The sequence below is a fragment of the Mesoplodon mirus genome, assembly GCF_964341445.2.
Source record: "Mesoplodon mirus genome assembly, chromosome: 19".
Classification (NCBI taxonomy): Eukaryota; Metazoa; Chordata; class Mammalia; order Artiodactyla; family Ziphiidae; genus Mesoplodon; species Mesoplodon mirus.
Window position 1 is genome coordinate 63,311,164 of NC_138995.1, and position 23,553 is coordinate 63,334,716.

Sequence of the window (23,553 nt, forward strand, 5' to 3'; positions counted from 1 at the left end):
AGACGAGACACAGGTGGACACCTGGATGACACCCTCACACAGAGACACCGTGGGCAGAAATAAAGGCAGACACACACACAACCAAGGATGTGGACATGGCGGTCACCCAGAGATACATGCCCCCACCCCAACAGGGAAGGCAAAGACTAGACATAGAAGACACCCACAGAGACCAAGACCGGTAGGCACACGAGCGCGTGCGCGCCCCCGCCCCCGACTTACACTGATGCACACACACACAGATTCGCCTCCTTCCCCATCGCATCACATTAGGTCAGTACCGGCCTCCTCCCTCCACTCCTCTCCCCAGCCCTCTCTCTGAGCCGGCACTCCCCTCACCTGGGCCCTCACACCTCCCTTCAGGGCCCACCTTCCCCTCAGTCCACACGGCCTCTCCCGGTGCGCACACCCTCCCCTCCTCCCTCACGCCCCTCGCCTAGGCCCGCACACCCTCTCCCTTCAGTCCTCACACCTTCCCCTCAGTCCGTACACCCTCTTGCTGCCCACACACCCTCCCCTCAGCCCTCAGGCCCCTTGCCTGTGACCTCACGACCCCTCTCCTCAGTCAGCATGCCCCCTCTCGAGCCCCGCCCCGCCCTGCCCGTGGCCGTACTCACCAGCGCGGGTCGGTCTGTACAATGACGGGCGCCCTACGCCCTCCAGGCCGCATTGCGCCTGCGCAGATGGGCGGACTACACTTCCCAGAAGCCCGCGCGCCTCCGCCTCCGCTCAGGCCTTCCCGCCCGCGGAGCCGAATGGAGCCGAGCGGACCCGAACCTACCCGAGACCCGACCGCGCCCCTCCAGCTCCCAGAGGCCCCCGCGGCACCGGAGCCGCGGCCTCAGGGGATGGGGGTGCGCGGGGTGGGGGGGTATTGAGGGATGGGAGGGGAGGAGGAAGAGTGGGGGGAGGAGGAAGAGTGGAGGGAGAGAGGAGATGGGGGGAAAGGGAAGGGGGAGAAGAGAGAGATGGGCGAGAGGTAGGAGGGGTGGGGGATTGCTTAGGGAGGAAGGTGGGGGAGGTAGGAGGGAGAATTCCAGCAAGGGCGGGGGCATGGGTGGAGGTGGAGAAGGGAGGCTGTGGCCCACCTTCTGCAGACTTCTGGGCTGGACTGAGGGAGGATCCTGGGCAATTTTGTTGAGCGTGATAATGATGAATTGTAGAAAATTTGTAAAGCACAGAGATACAAACCAGAAAATAATAAGAAAAAAAAGTATTCACTCTTCTTGAGTTTCCTACGTGCCAGCTCCTGTTTGGGGCGTTTTATGACTTAGGAACGTATCTAATCCTCACAACCATGCTACTTTCCAGATGAGGACAGTGGTGCAGACAAAAGAGGTGGCACAAGGGGACAGTGGGGGAGCTGGGGGTAGGAACCAGGGCTCCTGGCTGGGCCTGTTACACCATAAACCACAAAGCCAAGTCCAAAAGCATCTGCTGAATGTCTCAGTGGCCACAGAAATGTAAACAGCAGCTAGTCTTTTTTTTTTTTTCTTTTAATTGCAGTATAGTTGATTTACAATGTTGTGTTAGTTTCAGGTGTACAGCAAAGTGAATCAGTTATACATATACCTATATCCACTCTTCATTTAGATTCTTTTCCCATACAGGTTATTACAGAGTACTGAGTAGAGTTCCCTGTGCTCTACAGTAGGTCCTTGCTAGTTATATATTATATATATAGTAGTGAAACAGAGGCTAGTCTTAAGGGGTGATTAATAACTTTAAATATTTTATTTGAGACAAATGTAGGTTCACCTTCAGTTGTAAAAAATACAGAAACCACCGAGAGAGATCCAGTGTACCCTTTATCTGGTTCCCCCAAGGGTGAAGTCTTGTGTTACCAAACCAGGTTCATTTGCCCAAGGCACAGCAAAAAGCCAAGGTTTGCAACAAGGAAAAGATTTATTCAGAGGCAGCCGATGAGGAGAGGGGAAAACATCTCAGATCCACCTCCCTGAGGCGAGGGGGGTGAGATAGTTATGGGTTAAAGAAGCAAGGTGATTCTAGTCATAGGAAAAGGTATTGGCAGTAGGGAAAAGGTGAGGTAATCTGTGTTCTGTGGGTTACATGCTTCCTCATGGGATGCATGTCCCAAAATGGAGGTGCTTATTATGATCTGAGGGAGGAGTTTTTGGCCCTCTGATGTCAAAAGTTTGTTCACCAGACACATCAGGCCTTTGTAAAGGCCTAGATGTAGGGTCAGTGGTCCCAACCAGTCTTAACTGGCTTGAGCTTGAACTGGACACAGCTCAGTCCAAGTTCCTGGAAAACGACTTGGGCAAATGTCTTACCGTACAGGCTAGGTGTGGCTTGGAGCACATGCAAATCTTCTGTAGCAAAAATTAAAGTGAGCTTGATCAGTGAAGCCTGGTTACAAGTGGAGGTGGTTTTAACGAGCTGTAAGACAAGGTCAAGAATTTCTGTTAGGGGCTTCCCTGGTGGCACAGTGGTTGAGAATCCGCCTGCCAGTGCAGGGGACACGGGTTTGATACCTGGCCCGGGAAGATCCCACATGCCGCGGAGCAACAAGCCTGTGCGCTACAGCTACTGAGGCTCTACTCTAGAGCCCGTGAGCCACAACTACTGAGCCCATGTGCCATACCTACTGAAGCCCACGCGCCTAGAGCCCGTGCTCCGCAACAAGAGAAGCCACGGCAATGAGAAGCCCGCGCGCCGCAACTAGATAAAGCCCATGCGCAGCAACGAAGACACAACGCAGCCAAAAATAAATAAAATAAATTTATTTTAAAAAAGAATTTCTGTTAGTCACCAGTTTCTGTTAACCCTATAGGGCACGGTTTCACTTGCAAAGTCACAAATAGGATACAGACATGAATATTGTCAAGATACAGAACGTTTCCGTCACCACTAGGATCCCTCAGGTTGCCCTTTCATAGCCACACCCACTTTCCTCCATACCCCATCCTTCCTTAACCCTTGACTATCGCTAATTTTTTCTCCATAATTTTGTCATTTCAAAAATGTTATATCAATAGGCATTTTTTTTCATTCAGCGTAATTCTCTGGAGATTTATCCAAGTTGTTATTTGTATCAATAGTTCATTACTTTACTACTGAGTGGTAATCCATGGTAGGGATTTACCACAGTTTGGCTACCACATCTGGGATGTTTCCAGTTTGGGGCTATTCCAGTCACAATTTTCTTTTCATTTCGGTAGGAACACTTAACATAAGATCTACCCTCATAACAAAAATTTAAGTGTACAATACAGTATTGTTAACTAGAGGCACGATGTACAGAACACTAGAACTTAATCACCTTGCCTAAATGAAACTTTATACCTGTTGACCAGTAACTCCCCATTTCCCCTTCCCTCAAGACCCTGGCAACCACCATTCTACTCTCTTCCTTGTGTTTGACTGTTTTAGATACCTCATATAAACGCAGTATTTGTCCTTCTGCATCTGGCTTATCTCAGCACAATGTCCTCAAGCTTCACCCATGTTGTGGCATGTGGCAGAATTTCCTTCTTTTTTAAGGTTAAAGGATATTACATTTTATGTGTATACCACATTTTCTTTATCCGTTGACTCACTGGACATTTAGGTTGCTTCCACATCTCAGCTATTGTGAATAATGCTGCAGTGAACAATGGAGTGCAAATCATCTATCTGAGATCCTGACTTTCGAGTACCCAGAAGCGAGAAGCGAGATCATTAGGTATTTCTAATTTTTTCTGGAGGAAACTCCATACTGTTTTCCATAGTGGCTGCACCATTTTACATTCCCATCAGCAGGGTACAAAAGTTCTGATTTCCCCACATCCTCTTCAATTAAAAAAAAAAAATTCATTCTAATAGGTGTGTGGTGATATCTCAGTGTGGTTTAGATTTGCATCTCCCTGATGATTAGTGATGCTCTTTACCTTTTCATGTACCTGCTGGCCATTTGTATGTCTTTTTGGAGAAATGTCTATTCTATTCAAGGCTTTTGCCCATTTTAAATTATTTTATCTTTTGCTATTGAGTTGCAGGGGTTCCTTACATATTTTGGATATTAACTCCTTATCGGATATTTGGTTTGCAAATATTTTATCCCATTTCATAGGTTGCCCTTCTACTATTAATTGTTCCTTATTACAGGGTTTCGTGTGAACCTAAATCTTCATTTCTCTGGGATAAATGCCCAGGAGTGCATTTCTAGGTCATATGGTATTTGCATTTTTAGTTTAGTTTTTTTTTTTTTTTTTTTTTTTTGCTGTACGCGGGCCTCTCACTGTTGTGGCCTCTCCCGTTGTGGAGCACAGGCTCCGGACGCGCAGGCTCAGCGGCCATGGCTCACGGGCCCAGCCGCTCTGCGGCACGTGGGATCTTCCCGGATCGGGGCACGAACCCGTGTCCCCTGCATCGGCAGGCGGACTCTCAACCACTGCGCCACCAGGGAAGCCCCTAGTTTTTTTTTTTTAAACAAACTGCCAAACTGTTTTTCAGAGTGGCCGTACCATTTATATTCCTACCAGCAATTTATGAGGTATCCAGTTTCTCCAAATCCTTGCCGATACTGGATGTTGCCATTATACATATACATATTTTACTTTAGCCATTCTGATAAGCGTGTAGTGATATCTCATTATGGGTTCCTTGTTTTGTTTTGTTTTTGTTTTTACTAATGACTTTACTTTTTAGAACAGTTTTAGGTTTACAGGGAAACCTAGCAGATAGTAGAGAGTTCTCATACACCCACCTCCCTGCACCCAACTTCCCCTATTAGTAAACGCTTGCATTGAACGTGGAACATTTGTTACAATTAATGAACCGATATTGATACAGTATTACTAACAAAACCCCACAGTTTACATTAAGGTTGCTCTTTGTGTTGTACACCTCTGTGGCTTTTGGCAAATGCGTAATAATATGTATTCACCATTACAGTAGCATATATTTCAGTGCCCTAAAAATGTCCTGTGCTGCACCTGTTTGTCCTCCTCCATCTTCATGAACCCGGTATTTTTTCAGTTTTGTCTTTTCCAGAATGTCACAGAGTTGGAATCAGACAATATATAGCCTTTTCCAGAATGGCTTCTTTCACTTAGCATTTAATATGAACTTAAAGCTCTCCATTTTTTTAGCTCATTTCTTTTTTAAAAAATTAATTAATTTAAAAAAAATTTTTATTTTTGGCTGCATTGGGTCTTCGTTGCTACATGCAGGTTTTCTCTAGTTGCAGCGAGCAGGGGCTACTCTTCTTTGCAGTGCGTGGGCCTCTCATTGTGGTGGCTTCTCTTGTTGTGGAGCATGGGCTCTAGGCGCACAGGCTTCAGTAGTTGTGGCACGTGGGCTTCAGTAGTTGTGGCTCACGGGCTCTAGAGCAGAGGCTCGGTAGTTGTGGCGCATGGGCTTAGTTTAGATGCTCTGCGGCACGTGGGATCTTCTGGGACCAGGGCTCGAACCCGTGTCCGCTGCATTGGCAGGCGGACTCTCAACCACTGCACCACCAGGGAAGCCCCTGGCTCAATTCGTTTTATCACTAAATAACAGTCTACCGGTTGTGCCACAGTATATTTATCCATTCGCCCACTGAAGGACATCTCGGCCGCTTTCATAAAACTGCTGTAAGCACCCACATGCAGCTTTCTGTGTGGACATGTTTTCAATTCATTTGAGCTAATACGTAGAAGTATGGTTGCTGGACAGTGTTTAGCCTTGTAAGAAGCTGCCAAACTGTCTCCCAAAGAGCCTTGGTCTCCAGATCCTTGTTCTTCTTGTTAGACTTGAGGCGACATTTTCAGGATATCTAAATTTTAGTTCCCCAAAGAAGGAAATACTCAACAGATTTAAAAAAAAAAGGTTTCAATGTGTAAGTTTACATAATTGATTGATTTTTATGGACCCCCCCCAAAAGCCCTACATCTGTGTTATGCATTTTCAAAACAAGATGTACTTTCTAAATTATTCCGACTCTTTGATGTTCACATTCGTTTTAAGCCACTTATGCCTACTTAACTTGTCGAGTCACATCTTCTTCCTTTTGATCACCTTCCCTTTAAAATTATTCAGAATTTGATTAGAGTCTCTCACTTCCTCTGAAAACACTGTATCTTAAAATGACAACAATGGTATTAGAATCTCAGGAATACTGGCTAGAAGAAATCCTCAGTGGTGCTAGTCCCAATCTGAGTTACTCTGGATCGTCTGTAAATCAGACTGTCTCCTTTTGGGAACCGTATTCAAAATGTTTAGTAACAACTGTGGCCCCCAGATGACCACTCACTGGCCTTATGAGGAATGTTCCAGAATGATACATGAGGTACATGCACTCTGAGTTCTAGGCTCCTTGGATACAAGCAGCACAAACACTTCCTGTGAAGGCCATATCTGGAGTGAGCGGTGGGAATTTTTCCTGCTGTAATCTAGAAATGTTGATTCCCTCAACTTACCATGTGGCTCCTTGTCATCTCCAGACCAACTTCCTATAAAGGTCAAGGTCAGTTCTTCTGGGGCTAAATTGCCAGAAACTTTTCTCAATTGTCACTGTAACTTCTCTCTAGTACCTCTGATGTCTCTCCCTCTTCTTATAAGGTTACCAGTTCTATCAGATTAGGGCCCCACCCTTATCACTTCATTTAACTGTAATTCCCTCCCCCAAAGCCGTCTCTCTCCATATACAGTCACATTGGGGGTTAGGGCTTCAATATGTGAATTTGGGGGTGGGAGGGATACAATTCAGAACTTACAACCACTCTACAACAAAATACAGAATTTAACCAGCATCCCACCTTAGCAACCCATAAAAGGAGTCTCTCAATTTGGTTTTAAGCAATCTTGTGTTTTTTTTTTTTTTTTTAATGCGTTACGTGGGCCTCTCACTGTTGTGGCCTCTCCCGCTGCGGAGCACAGGCTCCAGACACGCAGGCTCAGTGGCCATGGCTCACGGGCCCAGCCGCTCCGCGGCATGTGGGATCTTCCTGGACCGGGGCACGAACCCGTGTCCCCTGCATCGGCAGGCGGACTCTCAACCACTGCGCCACCAGGGAAGCCCCAGTTTTAAGCAATCTTAACCCTATGACTTCAAACAGTGTAAGACATCTTTCAACAATATCATACAAAGACCCTTAGTTGCTAGTAGTTCAGAAAGTTCAAGCTTTGAGTTTTAAATTACCCAAAACAGTTAGCTACCGGCATCACAGACACTCTTTGGACTTGGCATTCCTCTTCCTCTTGAAACTGTCATTATTCAGGACTCTAGACCTCTATACACCTCAGGCGACTACAACTAATAATAATTCACTTGCGTGTTTGCCCAGTGCACACCACGAGTTGTTACTTTCCTAGGCTAGGAAGGAAACAGGAGTCTCACTTGCCCCATCTCACCCAAACGCCAATCCCTAACACCTCCAATATTCCAAAGATTCTATTGCCTATTACATAATCTTCATACCAAACTCTGACTTGGTTAAGTTTCTTTAACTGCAAGCAAACAAGCAGAAAATGAAGTATTGAGAGGATGGTAAGTCGTTTAAGGAATCGCAGCCTTGGAAAGCACAAAAACTAGGGTGGCTCCAAAGATCACAACCACAAGGGCACCAGCATCATCCCTTTAGGGAACAGATCCTTCTCCCTTTCAAGCTCCAGAGAGAATCTGATTGACTAGGTCCCTCAGAACTGTAAGACAGGGTATGGCCAGTTACTCAAAGGAAAAGAGAGAGTGTAGTCAAAAGAAGGAGGCAAGGACTTCTCTGGTGGCACAGTGGTTAAGAATCCGCCTGCCAATGCAGGGGACATGGGTTCGAGCCCTGGTCCGGGAAGATCCCACATGCCGTGGAGCAACTAAGCCCGTGCGCCACAACTACTGAGCTTGCGCTCTAGAGCTTATGAGACACAACTACTGAGCTTGCATGCTACAACTACTGAAGCTCACACACCGAGAGCCCACGCTCTGCAACGAGAAGCCACTGCAATGAGAAGCCCGCACACCACAATGAGTTGCCCCCGCTCGCCGCAACTAGAGAAAGCCCGAGCGCAGCAACTAAGACCCAACGCCGCCAGAAATAAATAAAATTAAAAAAAAAAAAAGGCAAGGAAATCTGGGCAGAGGAAAACAGAAAAACAAGGATTTTTGGTTTTATTTTTGATATTATGATTATGAATTTATACTAGAATACAGGTCTGAAAAAATTCTTTTCATTTAATATAGCACAACTATCTTTTATGGCTATATACACATTTATAGTTTTTCAACAGCCGCATATAATTCTATTGAAAGAATACAACGTAATTAACTTACCCATCTGCTCATTACCCTAAGTTACTAAGAGTTTATCATTAAAAATGCTTCTCATTATACATTTACCTACCTGTGTTGTACACTTTGGTTTCTGAGGAATATTGATTCGAATGGTCTATACATACAGCAATTTATATAACAAACAATAGAACTGTCTTGTTCTTCACACATTCACCAAAACTGGGTATTATCACTCTTCTGTGACTTAAAATCAATCTATTGGGGGAAAAAGTCAATATATCATCACTTTATTTTGCATTGCCTTGATTACTAAAGATAGTAATTTTCCTTAGCTGTTTTTATTTCATCTTCTTTAAAGAGGCTGTTAGCTCTGTCCATGTTTCTGAGTTGCAGATGTTACTATTACTGATTTGTAAGAGTGCTTTAAATATCAGGGATTATTGCCCTTTGTCATATTCGTTGCAGACATTTTCTTTCAGTCTCTCATTTATGTTAACTTTGATGTTTTCCACACAGAAGTGTTACTCAGTTTAATGTCAGCTCCTGGGTTATGTGTAATACTTAAGAAAGTCTGCCTCAAGCCAAGGTTATAGAAATATTCTAAATTTTTCTTGTACTTTAATATTGTACCTTTAGATCTCTAATCTGTCAGAACTTCATCAGTGTGCAAAGTATAGATCTACGTCTTTCCAGAGAGCTAACTGTCCCAAGGCCACCTGATCAATCCGTCTTTGCCCTACTGAAATGAAAAATCCTTTTCATCATATATAAGGGCAGTCAAAACCCCCTACATACTCTGGATAAGATCATCCATCTCCTAGCCTTGATGCCGAAGTAAAGAGGAAGCCCCAAAGCTCCATTTTCCAGTGTCCTCTGGATAAGAGCTCCCATCACATGGCCACAGACAGCAACCAAGAGGAAACCCAAGAGCTCTGGGTACTCCAGGTACCTGTTCAGGTGTAGGAGGTGCTCCAGGTAAGTATTCTCCTCTAGTGTAAGAGTATCTACTAAAGGGCAGGGGATCTCGTTTTGGGTGATGAAAATGTTCTAAAATTAACTGTGGTGATGGTTGCACAACTCTGAACATACTAAAGGCATTCAATCCTATACCTTTTTTTTTTTTTTGGCTGCGCCACACGGCTTGCAGGATCTTAGTTCCCCGACCAGGGACTGAACCCAGGCCGTGGCAATGAAAGTGCTGAGTCCTAACCACTGGACCACCAGGGAATTCCCTGAATCATATACTTTATGTGGGCAAACTGTATGGTACGTGAAGTATCTCAATAAGACCATTACCAAAACAAAACAAAACCCAAAACAAAACCCTCCACCAGCCTCTAAAGCACGACTGACAAAGAGTGAACAGAACTCTCGTGAACCTTGTTAAGCCATCAATTCTTCCTTCCTGCAATACTCGGAGCATCATAATTATCTGCTTTGAGACTGTCATTATTCTCATCATGCCCTTTGGGGCTGAGTCTTTTCTAGTTCCTCCCTAGTCCCTTGGTTCTAATGCCCATATGTTATGGGGGAGTAAAACACTCCCTCCCAGCTCTCCCTGGCTCCCTCTTTAGATCATTTCTCATCATGTACAAGTAGGTACATGTCACATACTTACTATATAGTATTTCAATTTTTAGTTTGTCTTCTCCCACTAGATCTGTGAAGAAAAACGTTTTTGTACATTTTGTACCTCGCTGTATCCCCAGCACCTAAAACAATGTCTGGAACATTAGTAAATGCTCCATTAATGTTAATTTAGTGATTACTACAGTACTACACTCTTTGCTATATCACAGTACTATCTAGGTGGTCAAAATGAGCTTGTCAAGTTAAAAACACATAGGGACTTTTTTTTGGACTATCAATGAATTTACGTATTTAACTTGGGGAGAAATATCGTTGCCAGACTGAGTCTGTCTACACAGAGACAAGTCTAGCTTTTCATTTACTCTGTTTTTTAATATTTAAAAAATATTTAACTTTTGGGCTTCCCTGGTGGCACAGTGGTTGAGAGTCCACCTGCCGACGCAGGGGACATGGGTTCGTGCCCTGGTCTGGGAAGAGCCCACATGCCGCGGAGTGGCTAGGCTCGTGAGCCATGGCCGCTGAGCCTGCGCATCCGGAGCCTGTGCTCCGCAACGGGAGAGACCACAACAGTGAGAGGCCCGCGTGCCGCAAAAAAAAAAAAAAAAAAAAATTTAACTTTTAACATCCACATTCATAAGCCAACTGCAATATATATGTTTTCCTGTTTTGGTATTAGTCTTGTCAGTCTCATAGAACAAGATGGGACGCTTTACTGTATTTATTTTATGCTCCAGAACAATTAAATATCACAGGGCTTGTTTGTGATGCTTTTCCACAGGTGAAAGTGTTGAACTACCTTTTGTAGTTTATTTCATGGCTATTAACCTATTCAAGTTTTCTAGCTTGTTCATTTTAGTTCATTTTTAATACTACCCCGTAGTTAGTCCTACATTCTACCTTTTGTTCTAATTGGCCTATTATCACTTGTAAGTGCCAGGTGAGGTGAGACTCCCATCAACAATGCTAGACGTCATTATATTTATTCATAGAGGGAGGTGCAAGCCACCATGTTACCTCGTATATCATACAATCTTTCAATTCTGAATGTGTTCATTTTTCCTACCTACTAGGAGAGTAAAGAGTTCTCCGTCTACTTTAAAATTTGTAGGCTTCTTAGTCTTGACCTACTGGTTCATTACACTTGCAGCTGAACATAACTGTAAGGAAAACTCTACCTTAATGGCATTAATTATAAGCACAGGAAGGTATGCTAAACTCTTTAAATGGATTACCTAACATATTCTTCAAAACAAGTGTTTCAAATGGAAAAGTAACATGAATACAGTTCTTTATTTTTAAAAGATTAAGCTGGCTACAGTGCTAAAAATGCACTTGAGGGAAGCAAGAGGAAAAATGGTTGCAACGCTATGCAGAAATCCAAACGAGATGGTTGCATCTTTGACCATGATAATGGCACGAGTTGGAAAGAAGTGGATAGATAGATTTAGAATATTGAAGCTAGAGGACCTGGTGGTATGCAGGTGAAGAGGAGGGAATAATTGAGGATGACTCTCCGGTATGAATTCGCTGATGGTGAGCAAGGTGTACACTCTGCCTAAAGGCTTTTCCACATTCTTTACATTCATAGGGTCTTTCTCCAGTATGAATTCTCCTATGCAGCGTCAGATGGGCAATCTGGCTGAAGGCTTTGCTGCATTCCTTACACTCATACGGTTTCTCTCCTGTGTGAATTCTCTGATGCAGAGTAAGGGATTTACGATGGCTAAAGGCTTTCCCACAGACGTTACATTCGTAAGGTTTCTCGCCTGTATGACACCTTTGGTGACAGATCAGGGAGGTCCTCTGTCTGAATGCCTTCCCACATTCAAGACATGCATATGGTCTTTTGCCAGAGTGGAGCCTCTGATGTTGAACAAGATAGGAGCCATCACTAAAGGCCTTCCCACATTCAATACATTCATAAGGCTTCTCGCCAGTATGAACTCGCTGGTGTTGAATAAGGTGTGCAATTTGACTGAAGGCCTTCCCGCATTCCTTACATTCATATGGTTTCTCTCCAGTGTGTACTTTCTGATGTTGTGCCAGGTGCGCATTCTGGCTGAAGGCTTTGCTGCACTCCTTACATTCGTAAGGTTTCTCCCCAGTATGAATTCTCTGATGATGGGCGAGGTGCGTGCTCTGCCGAAAAGCTTTCCCACATTCCTTACATTCGTAGGGTTTCTCTCCAGTATGAACTCTTTGATGAAGAGTGAGTGAGCCACGATGGCTAAAAGCTTTCTCACAGATATTACATTCATAGGGTTTCTCTCCTGTGTGAATTCTCTGATGGACAGTCAGGGATGAGCCATGGCTAAAAGCCTTCCCACACACATTACATTTGTAAGGTCTCTCTCCAGTATGAATTCTCTTATGCTGAATAAGTCCTATATGATCAGTGAAAGCCTTCCCACAATCAATACAATCAAAGGGTTTCTCTCCAGTGTGACAATACCTCCGATGACGTATAAGAGAAGCGTTCTGCCTGAAAGCTTTCCCACAGTCAATGCATTCATAGGGTCTATTCCCAGAGTGAATCCTTCGATGATGAGCTAGAGATGAACAATCACTAAAAGCTTTCCCACATTCGATACATTCATAGGGTTTCTCTCCAGTATGAACCCTCTGGTGTTGAGCAAGATGTGCAAGCTGGCTGAAGGCTTTATGACACTGCTTACATTGATAAGGTTTCTCTCCAGTATGAACTCTCTGATGTTGAATGAGATGAGCATTCTGGCTGAAGGCTTTCCCACATTCAGTACATTCGAAGGGTTTTTCTCCTGTGTGGATTCTCTGATGTTGAGCAAGGTGGGCACTCTGGCTAAAGGCCTTCCCACATTCAATACATTCATAGGGTTTCTCTCCAGTATGAATTCTTTGATGAAGAGTAAGAGTTGAGATTTTGCTGAAAGTTTTCTCACAGTCATTACATTTCAAAAGTTTCTTTTCTCCATAGACTTGCTTGTGTTTTTTCACAAAGGAATGTGCTTTTAAGCTTTTCTTATTTGTGTCAAAATTATATATTCTCTCTTCGATAGGAAATACCTGTTTTATATAAGATAATGTATTCAGATGAAAAACTGTCCCAGATTTGTTAGAGTGGTCTCCTTTCTCAATAAGGGTACCTATATGACTGACTGTCTCTTGCCCAAAATGTGTCTTCTGACTTACCAGCTCCCTCTCAAACAGGTCTTCACGTTTCCAGTTTTCCCCTAATGTGGAACATTCGAGGTCACAGCTTGTAAGTCTTTCCATTATCATTGCCTGGGACAATTTTTCCTCATAGATGTCCTTGTTTGGAGATAATTCCTTTCTCATCCACACATACTCCAAGTCTGAAAGATATTAAGAAAGCAAACGTCTCCCTTATTGAAAGCCAAAAGAACGGAAACTTCCAAATGAAACCATATGAATCAAAACAGTTGCTGAAGCCCACAAAGGTATATGTTTTTGACAGTTCTTAAAGTTAAGCAGTGTGACCACCCTTGCATTTCTTGAATAAACCCTCCTTGGCTCTGGTATATTATTTCAACATGACTTTTTATTTAAGATATTGCACCAATATTCACAATTGATTTCGTCTGTAATTTCCTTTTTTTGGGTGCTGTTTTGGTAATATTTTGGTATCAAATGTTATGCTGTCTTCATAAACACATTTTTTATAGTTCTCCTTTTTATTCTCTGTCATGGAACACTTTAAACAATGTTGATATTGTTCCTTACAGGCTTTATAGAATTTATTTGTAAAACTATTTGGGGTTGTGGCTTATTTTCTTGGGGGAGGCAGTTCTTAGATGACTTTCAACATTTCTTCAATGGTAACCAGTCTGTTTAAATTTTCTATCTCTGGTGTCAGTTGTGGTTATTATATTTTTGTAAAGTATCATCCATTTCATCCAGGTTTTCAAATTATTTACAGGGACTTGCATTCCAAAAATAGATCCGTATGATTCTCTTACGTACTTAGGCATCAGTGGTCATTTACCATTATTTCTTTTCTTGTATTTTCTTTCATTTGTCTGGATAGTTTATATATTTTATTCGTTTTCTAAAGAAGCCTATGTTGGATTTATTTTCATTAGATCTACTGTTTTCTGATTCATTTATTCCTACTTTTATCTCTAGCAGTATAAATCACTATATATAACTTATTTCAGTTTCCCTGAGATTCATTTTGTTCTTTTTCTAATATCTTGAATTGGATGCTTAATTCCTTTTTTTTATTATTTATTAATGTACACCATTAGGGCTATAAGTGACCTATCAATGTCCACTTCTTAAAACTTTGAGAACTGAAAGCAGGAAAAGGCCACACTACAGGCCACAGAATAAACTAACCTTCTCACTTGAAGCTCATTTCCCTGCAATATATGTCTATAGGCTACTATCTGGCTTTCTAAACCAGAAAAACGGCTTTCAAGCATGACAGGGAAAAAAATTAATAAACTGAAGAAAATAACCTGAGTCAAAAATCCCAATAGGTAGAGTAAAAGTGGGAAGACGATGGACAAAGAGAGAGGTAGTAACATTAGTGGGCTAATTTCTTCATCTTTCATATCGGTATCAAAAGACAATGTTTTGAATCTCAAGTGGATGAATTTTAAAATACAAATTTAAAAATAGATGAAGTCGTAAAGTTAACAAGTTGTAGAACTAGAACCTTTCCAATTGAAGGGGGAAAAAAAGACATAAACAAAAAGAAACAACAACAATAAAAAATAAACACCAAAGAGAAAAATAATTAAAAGCAGAGAGAACATAGCTATAATACTTGTTAACTTGGTAGGTCACATTTTAAAGAAAGGAAAATACTTAAACAAGTTTGAAAAACTAAACACAAATCTGTCTAAAGAACTCAGAAATGTTTAAAGTCAGGGATGATTACAACAATACAGTGCTTGAGCAGAACTAGGTAAACAGCAATGGAACATAACAGAGTTCAGAAACAGACTGTGGTATTTATAGGAAATCACTAAAGGTAAAAGTGGTATGTCATACCAGTGGGGAAGAAAAGATCCACTTAAAAAAATAGTGTCAGAGGGACTTCCCACGTGTCCAGTGTTAAAGAATCCACCTTACAACGCAGGGGACGTGGGTTCAATCCCTGATCAGGGAACTAAGATCCCACATGCCACAGGGCAACGAAGCCCACGCGCTACAACTACTGAGCTCACGCACCTCAACTAGAGAGCCTATGTGTCACAAACTACAGGGCCCACGTGTTCTGGAGCCCGCGCGCCACAACTACGGAGGCCACGCACCCTGGAGCTTGCGTGCCACAACTAGAGAGAGAAAACCCACATGCCACAGCTAGAGAGAAGCCCGCATGCCACAACAAAAGATCCTGCATGCCTCAACGAAGATCCCACTTGCTAGAAGCGCCTGCGTGCTGCAAACTGCAGAGCCCATGTGCCCTGGAGCCTGCGCGCCACAACTAGAGAGAGAAAACCTGCATGTCACAACTAGAAAGAAGCCTGCGAGCCAGAAGGAAATATCCTGCATGCCTCAGCAAAGATCCTGCATGCTGCAACTAAGACCTGATGCAGCCCAAAATAAATAAAATAAATAAATAAATGATAAATAAAATCTTTAAAAAACATAGTGTTAGAACAAGAAATTTCAATTTGGGAAGGACTTTGAGAGGTATTTTCCAGCAAATATTAGAGGGAAGAAACACCTTTAGGATAGTTTTCCCAACTCTAGTTATCCTGCATTTACCTGGGGGCAGCCCTCTTGTTATCTCTCCTTTCATCATCCAGGGCTCTTTATCCTGCTCCAATAAGGAGATCACATCTGGTTTAGAAATGCAAAGACCTGCATATAAGAGGAAATAAGAAAATTAGCTATGCTGTGAATATTCCAGAGCTATGACAGTCTAAATGGTATTGAGAGAAGAGAAACATTGTAGGAAAATGCTGATAAAGTCATGAAAGGCTACTGAAGTGGAAAGACTCCTAGGGGAAGGTGGAAGGAGGAATATACTCTTACCCAATGAAGCCAGGTTCCTATAGTTCTCTAACATCACCTTCTTATACAAAGTCCTTTGAGCAAGATTCAGCCATTCCCACTCATCTTGGGAGAAGTCTATGGCTATATCCGTGAAAGACACTGAATCCTGAAACGACACAAATATAATCTTGCTCAATCAGTGTTCATGCCCTGACTTAGCTGGCCTTAGGGTAAAGAGTTATGCTGTTCACATTTGGGAAAAAAAAAAATTGTGAGTAACTGCCGTGGGAGGATCTAAATGATCAAGGTCAGGTAGTTATTTACTGAAAAATTTTCTGCCTATATTTATATATATTAATAAAAAGAAAAAATATGAGCGATAACTCTCTGTTCTTGAAGCATTTTATGGTGTGAGAAGACATTCTCAAATAAAAAAGTGTTGACTGCATTCAAAACAGAATATCATCAAGCACTAAATTATTTTATCTCTGTTAGGAGTTAGCTCACTTTCTACGTGGAAAAACTAAAGAGCTCTGGGACTGCAACAGAAAGTTTCAAGGAATGATGCTGACCTGATGAGTATGACTTCAATCTCCACAATATATTCTAAGAAACCTTAGTGTTCTCAAGATATTAAGAGGTATGCCTAAAAAGAATGAAAGAAAAAAATGCCCAGCACTATTATTTTGTTTTGAAAAACAAATATGTTTAGATTAGGAGAGAACTCATTTGGCAAGTTATTTTTTGATAATTTGCTGAGAAGTATCAAGAGATGATATGAGGTAAGCACATGACAGGTAACCTGTGTTTTGTTACATGGGCTGAATTTCTAACCAACCAGGAAGTGAGGCCAGTTCTATGGCTGATGGCAGATGTTTCATTTCTTCCTTTTTTTTTTTTTTTTTTGTGATTTCACTTATACCAACATCTAAGAATGAGTTTTAAATAAAACCAGAGAAAAAGGTTAGATTATTATTCCAAAGAATTCAGACTCTGTCACTTACTAGCTGGGTGATCTTTGCCAAGTCAATTAACTTCTGTGTGCTTCAAGATTTCCCTCCTAAAAAAGTGGTAATAATTTTAGTACCTACCTCATGATAGCACTGTGAGAATTAAATGAAGTAACAGGCACAGTACCTAAGTACTCAAGAATTTTTACCTATGATAATTATGAAGGAGAGATGGGAAAGAAAGAAGAGCAGGAGGCCAGGAAGAGGTGAAACATTTGGTTTAGTATTTCAATAAACGTTTTACCTATATTTTATTTTACTAATTTCAGTAAGCTATAGTAGTTAAGAACATGGTCTCTGAAGCCAGATCACCTATGTTCAAATCCTGTCCGGCTCAGCAAACCTAAGCTATTAGTTTTGGTTTCAACTGTCGAAGATACTTTAAATGCTTCAAAAGAACATTTTCTTGCATTTACATATAATATTCACCATTTTTGTTGCACTTCCTTCATTCCTAATGTTACAAATTCCCTTCTGATATAATTTCTACTGGAAGAACTTCCTTTTGTAATTCTTTTAAAAATCTGCCTATGAATTTTCTTAGTGTTCATTCACAAGAGAAACTATTTCACCTCCTTGAAGGCTATTTTTACTGGACACAGAATTCTGGGTTGACAGTTCTTTTCTTTGAGCACTTTAAAAAAGTTGTTCTACTTTTCTGACTTCTGACTTCCATGGTTTCTGATGAGAAATCCACAGTTATCCAAATCACTGCTGTCCTGTATGTTAAGCACTGTTTTTCTCTGGCTGCTTTTGAAGTTTTTTTCCCTTGTCTTTAGTTTCAGCAGTCTGATTATGACATTTCTGGGTAGGGATTTCTCTGGGTTCATGACATTGGAGTTTGATGAGCTTTATAGACCCACAGGTTTATGTCTTTCACTAAAGTTGGTAATTTTTCAGCCATTATTTCTTCAAATATTTTTTCTACCTTCATTTTCTCCTCTTTCTGGGGGGATGTCAATGATAGAAATGTTAAACATTTTGGTATTTTCTTATAGGACCCTGAGGCTTTGTTCAGTCTTTTTTCTTGCTATCATTCAGATTAGATAGTTTCTGTTTATCCTCAAGTTCACTAACTCTCTCCTCTGTCATCTCCATTGTGCCACTAGTCCATCCAGTGAGCTTATTTTGGTTACTATATTTTTCATTTCTTGTTCATATTTTCTATTACTTTGCTGAGACTGTCTTTCCACTAGTTTCAAGAATGTTCAACCTTACTTGTTGGAGCACTTTTATAACAGCTGCTTTAAAGTCTTTATCAGATAATTCCAACATCGGTGTCACATCAACGTTAGTATCCGGTGGTGGCCTTTTCCCCTACAAATTGAAATTTTCCTAGTTTTTCATTAGCTGAGTAATTTTGGATTATATTTCTGACATTCTGGATATTATGAGACTCTACGTCTTGTTTAAATTCTATGGAGAATGTTGGCTGATATTTTGTTCAGGCTGCAAGTTCTAACCAGCCTTCTGTGGGTGGTGGTTTCAACAGCAGTTCCATTTTCAACCCTGGGCAGTGATATTCACCTTTGTCCTACTTATGCACCAGTGGCCAGCCTGGTCTAAGGCCAGCCTGAGACCTTAGTTCATTCTCATAGATTATGGTATGCTCTTCAGGGTCAGATACATACACGAGCAGCTCAGAGTGAGCTGCTTAGGAGATCATAAACAACTTGATGTGGGTGACTTCCTCCCTCTCTGGGATCTCTCCAGTACTTTGTTTCCCAGGGGGCTCCCCTTTTTCATTCTCTGGCCAGATAACTGGGCCTTATTTATTCCATTCCATTGTGCACTTACCACTTTAAAAGGGAGATTTCTGTTCCCCTCCCCCTCATTCTGAGCATTAGATCCCTTTCCCACTTCTTGAGTCTAAACTAGAAAGTTTCTCCTGCAGTTCCTTCTATCCATGCCAATGCCTACTTCTGAGTTCTGTGCTTGTTGAATCCATGTTAAGAGATACTGGGAGGAAAAAAAAAGGTAATCACACTGCAGGTTTGGTGGGACTTCACATTTTGGGCTTCTTTCCCAATCTGCCTGCTATGTACTGTTTAGAGACTTCAAATTGCTTCTTCATGCATTCTGGAGCATGCATGCTTCATGCATGCATGCATCCCAGCTTTCAGTGGGAAAGACAGGTGGAGCATGCTTAGTCCATTACCCAGAACTAGGACTCTCCCAAATTCAGTGCAAAATGTTATTATTTTTAAAATATTCCATTGGAAATATAAACATTACAGATGTTCAGTGCTTCTTGTGCATTAAACATCATATTGTAGTTCTTCAGTAGCACATATAGCTAGTGCTTATTATGTGCCAAGTACTTTTCTAAACACTTAAAATATACTGACTCATTAATACTCACAACAGTCCTATAAATTAGGTACTATTATTATTCCCATTTGACAGTTGAGTGAACTGAAATTAAGGTGATATGTCTAGTATATGGTGGAGCTAGAATTTGTACCCAGGCAGTTTGGTTCCAGAGTCCTTGTTACTAACCTTTATACCATACTCTGGCACTCTTAAAATATATTCTTCTGACCAATAACAATAATGCTTTTGCTTAAAATGTATATATGCTCTAAGAAACAAGTTTCATCGGTAGTACATGTTCTGTAGCATTAAATCTGTTTTTTTTTTAAAGAAGGTATTTTGCTTTAAGTTGCTTATTGTGTCTTTGATGTAAAATAAAACAATTTTAATATTCTAAGTTGTTTTCATTTGATTAGATTTTAAAATTTATGTACCAATTTTTACAGTTTTATAATAATTAAGTTGCTGGTGACACTTGTTCAGTAGTTTAATCAGAACATGAATTATAGTTCTTAAGGTTCTAATGGGTCAATAAGATATTTTACTATTAAAAACATTCTGGAGTAAAGTAAGTGTGAGAAACTCTCATCTGCAAGAAATGAAAAATTAGGAATTCAGTCCAAAGAAATCAGAGATGAGGGCAAGAATTCAAATACAAGGATGATAACTGCAACGCTCTCTATTAAATAGTAAAATATTGGCAACACTTTACCTATGGGACAACAAAGGGCTGATTAAACAGATTATGGTATTCATCCTAGAAAGAAAAAAGGATGTAGTACATTCCCTGGCATTTTAAGACACTATGGCGCCTGTCAAGCAGGGAGGGGAAATCTTTGTTTACTCTGGCGAAAATGTCACCCATCTCACCTGCGCCTGCAGATCTCCTCCACTTCCTTCAATATGCGACTCAGAAATCCCTTCCTCTGTGACTCAAGCCCTCCCAACGCCTCCTCCATCCAACAATGAGTAACACTGTGCAGGATTTCTCACGAAGGTGGCAAAAAGGAGCTAAAATAAGCAGATTTCCTTCTGCCAGATTGTGGTCTATCACAGAGCTTCATCGGTACAGATGCAGGGGCACCTTTTTGTAATTCACCCAAAGGCACTCATTCGGGCTATTAATGGCCCTTCCCCTCCACTCCACAGGAAGTCCACTCTCCACCTGCAGCACTGATCACACTGTAAAAATAAATGTTTGCTACCTTTTCGTTTCTCCAACAGATTGTAAGCTCTCTGAGAGCAAGGATGGGGGTTTAGGGACTAGGCAGATCGTGGCTCTCAAGTCTCCTCTAAGGACTGTATTTCTGTATTGTCAGATACTTATGAAAAAAATGAGTACAAGGGAAGGGCTCACAGTGGCTTATTTCTTGAGTGAAGAATAAACATTGACTAGGAAAAAGAGGAAGTTCTGTAAGAGTGTATTGGGCTGTTTGAAGCTACCTATAGCCCCATTACTCGTCAGAAAGAGAGGAAACAGGAGCCAGGCCCCAAAGTGGGACAATTTTCAGAAGGAAACAAACATTACCAAATCCTGAAATGCAAGGGAATACTAACCAGGGACATGACTTTAAGAAGTTCAATTCCCATCACCTTCTCCTTTTCCTGGCTCCTCATGTGGAGAAGGGCTTCATCCTGAGAGGGCACAGCTGGGAGGAAGAGAAAGGAACGGTGAGAGACTCTAGGAACGGTGAGTAGCTCAAATAATCACAACCTAGAAACTTTTCCCTTCAGATCCCTCTGTTCTCACTCCCTTATTCCTACTCCACCCTCCGCTCACAGTCCGGGCACTCCCTGGGAAACCTATAATCTACAGCTGGGGTTCTGCTCTGCTCTGGATTTTCAGGCTGAGGACAATCTCTTGCTCAAAGCCACCCATTCATTAACAACAGAGATGTATTAGGCGTGCTGCATATATTCATACTCTGATGTGACCTTCACGACCTTCAGTGAAATAGGGAATACTGTCACTGTTTCACACGTGAAAGCTCTGGGAAGTGAAGTCTTTTGCACAAGTCACACAGCTTGTAAATAATGGAGCCCAGTCATCAACCTGTCTGCGTGACTCTACCAACCAAGTTATATGCTCAAGCAGACACCAGAATATAACAGAAAAAACACCTCATGTGCAACTAACTACTCAGGACTTATAAAGAGTCTATGAGACTTGAAAAAAGCCATCTTCCCCAGAAAAAGGTATTACCTTTGTTACAACAGAGTCCATGTGGCTTACAGATAGCTGGACCAAAAAACTGTCAGGAGACCCAGGCTCTCCTTTTGCTTTCTGGCAAACTATAGCTCTGAAGTCCCTGGCCACCTCACCCCACCCCCAGCCCTCCAGCCAAGTTTCTTCAATCAGGAAGAGGATAAAAATATCTGACTTAATTCTGGTTTCTTTCCACTAAACTCCACTGCTTTTTCAAAGCATTATTATAATGATGAATCTAAGAATGAACACTTACGGAGCACTAGTTACTATGTGACAGGGACTACACGAAGTGCTTTACAGGTATGAGCTCACTTAATCCTTATAACAGTCCTATGAGGTATAGAATATCATCTTCATTTTACATAACAGAAACTGGGTCAGAAAGTTTAAGAAAAAAAAACTTGCTCAGTGGAGGTCTTGGGATCTGAACTCTTAGGGTCAGCTTCTTAAACTGTCAAAAGTGGTTAAGAATACCCACTTCAAGGGGATTACATGAGGGCCAGTACAGAGGGGGACTCTGGAGTCAGCCTGTCCTGGATGTGAATCCTGGCTCCTCCACTTACTAGTGATTATTTGTCCTCTCTATGCGTCAGTGTCCTCATCTATAAAAAGGAGGTGAGATAGTTTCTACCTCATAATGTTGTGAGGTTTGGTGTTAACATACCCAGAAGGTCTTAGAACTGTGTCTGGGCCACAGTAAGCACTCAGTAAACATTACCTATCGTTACTGCATGCAGTAAAACAAGCAAAGAACAGGGCTATGAGCAGTGCTTCTTTCCCTTCTCTCTCGCTTTACTCACCTGGCTGGGGGCGGGGGGCCGGGTAGCGGGAAACAGAGAAGTGTGAGATGGAAATGGGGGAGTATTTTTGTTCACCTAATCCATGGAAAGGCTGGGATCCCTCAGCACTTCCAGACGAAGCTGTGAATCTCGCCTTCCTCCCAAGTCGCATCCCACAGTGATAATGTAGGACAGGACTCTAACAGGTTAAAAAATAAAAATATTAAATACTGAGGTCCTCCTTGGACAGCAGCACAGCACTCAGAGGTAATGTTCTAATGGGGAATGCTCTCTCCCCTGGGTCCTTGGAGATACGCAGACAGACCTGGAAGGGGAATGTCTGGTTAGGAGACTCTGGGCAAGTCAAGACCCCTCCTTGAATTCAGCTCCACACTCTGGCCCGAGATGACCGTCCAAATCTTTGGACTTCTGGGTCCCCCACACTCTGAGGCCAGGGACGTCCTCCTCCAGCACTTGGGCCCAGGAACAGCACCCCCAAACTTCAATTTTCACTCCTGCAGCCGTACCGAGGCCCTCTGCCACTCTTACCTCCATACTTAGTCCCGTGGACGTGTGTAGTGTCCCTACTTCCACACCCTCCAGGCGGGGCAGGCAAGAAATGCTTCAGCCCCACCGGCCCAACCAGGCGCCTTCCCAGGACTCCAGGGCTTTGGGCCACACTGGGTTCTTGGTGGTGGAGTCAGGGTGTGTGGGGGGCTGGGGTGTGTGGGGGGTGTCGGGGGGTGGCCTCCTCCGGAGGCGTTTCCAGTTCTCAGCCACGTAAAATCCTTCATTCGTCCCAATACACGCCGTCGCTCACATGCTGCTGGGACGTGCAAGGTGCACAAAAGACACGCGCAGAAACACGGGCCCCAGTCACACACTTGCCTCCTCTGCGCCCCACCAGTCACATCTCACACCCGCACACACTCTCCCCCCCATTCACACACGTACCTGCCTCCTCCTCCCGGTCACACACACACACACCACGCGCTGACGGTCACAGTCGCCAAATTACGAGCGCACGCTCACGACCCCGCCGCCCCGCATGCAGACCAGGACGCTGACCTCTCGGCACCTCCCCGCGCCCGGCTCAGCCGCTGCCGCCGCCCCACTCAGACTTCCTCCTCAGAACCGGCCAGACTCGCTCACGTCAGGGTTTCAAGTCCTCGTCGGAAGTGGGCGTGTCCTCCCAGCGCAAGGGCCCTTGGGAAACGTAGTGCAGACAGGGGTGGCGGTGGCTTTCTGAAATCTGAGGACTAGGCTGCTAGGCAGGGTTCCTCCCCGCGGCCTGGTGATCACTGCCCTCTGTCCCCTATTGGTGCCTCCTGGCCCGGAACAGAGCCACCTAGAAGTCTTTTAGCTTCCGGGTCCCAGAAGTTTTGGCGGCCTCCATGAAAGAAGCCGAGTCCCGGGGACTTCTGGGAGCCGTCGCCGGGCTCGGAGTGCGCAGGCGCAGCTGTCAGGCACTGAAAGCCGAGACCCGAGTAGCAGCTC

The 23,553-nt window shown here is 42.9% G+C and overlaps 2 protein-coding genes across 14 annotated transcripts in view; both read right to left on the minus strand.

Annotated features, from left to right (window-relative positions):
- ZNF71 (zinc finger protein 71) overlaps positions 1–8,418 on the minus strand; it is a 29,533-nt gene extending 21,115 nt beyond the window's left edge. For 2 of the 6 annotated variants that reach the window (XM_082608196.1, XM_082608193.1), the window contains exons 1-2: positions 8,319–8,418; positions 2,295–2,400 (exon numbers count right to left, since the gene is read on the minus strand). In XM_082608196.1, the coding sequence (XP_082464322.1) occupies positions 2,295–2,324 (30 nt within the window). In that variant the 5' untranslated portion in view covers positions 2,325–2,400; positions 8,319–8,418. Of the gene's footprint in view, positions 1–222; positions 293–617; positions 675–2,294; positions 2,401–8,318 lie in introns of those variants that run through there. The other 4 variants (XM_082608198.1, XM_082608197.1, XM_082608195.1 and 1 more) reach the window with 4 other exon arrangements.
- A 57-nt stretch (positions 8,419–8,475) lies between these two features.
- ZNF470 (zinc finger protein 470) lies at positions 8,476–23,349 on the minus strand. 8 transcript variants are annotated; one of them, XM_082608190.1, is made up of 8 exons: positions 23,125–23,349; positions 22,606–22,879; positions 22,078–22,255; positions 20,626–20,717; positions 15,785–15,911; positions 15,515–15,610; positions 12,968–13,131; positions 8,476–12,841 (listed from the first exon to the last, which is right to left on the minus strand). In XM_082608190.1, the coding sequence occupies exons 2-8, from the start codon at positions 22,609–22,611 to the stop codon at positions 11,258–11,260; spliced, it is 2,247 nt and encodes a 748-aa protein (XP_082464316.1). In that variant the 5' UTR covers positions 22,612–22,879; positions 23,125–23,349; the 3' UTR covers positions 8,476–11,257. The 8 variants fall into 8 exon arrangements, with proteins under 8 accessions (XP_082464316.1, XP_082464311.1, XP_082464313.1 ...); XM_082608185.1 differs by having other exon boundaries at positions 8,476–13,131; XM_082608187.1 differs by having other exon boundaries at positions 8,476–13,131; positions 22,078–22,381.
- Positions 23,350–23,553: the final 204 nt, after the last annotated feature.

What these genes read in the sequence shown, in the direction of transcription:
- ZNF470 (XM_082608185.1), bottom strand. An exon ending in TAGGAACCTGGCTTCATTGG is followed by an intron (nt 15,611 to 15,784) that starts GTAAGAGTATAT and finishes TCTTATATGCAG; the next exon opens with GTCTTTGCATTTCTAAACCA. An exon ending in AACAAGAGGGCTGCCCCCAG is followed by an intron (nt 13,132 to 15,514) that starts GTAAATGCAGGA and finishes AATATCTTTCAG; the next exon opens with ACTTGGAGTATGTGTGGATG.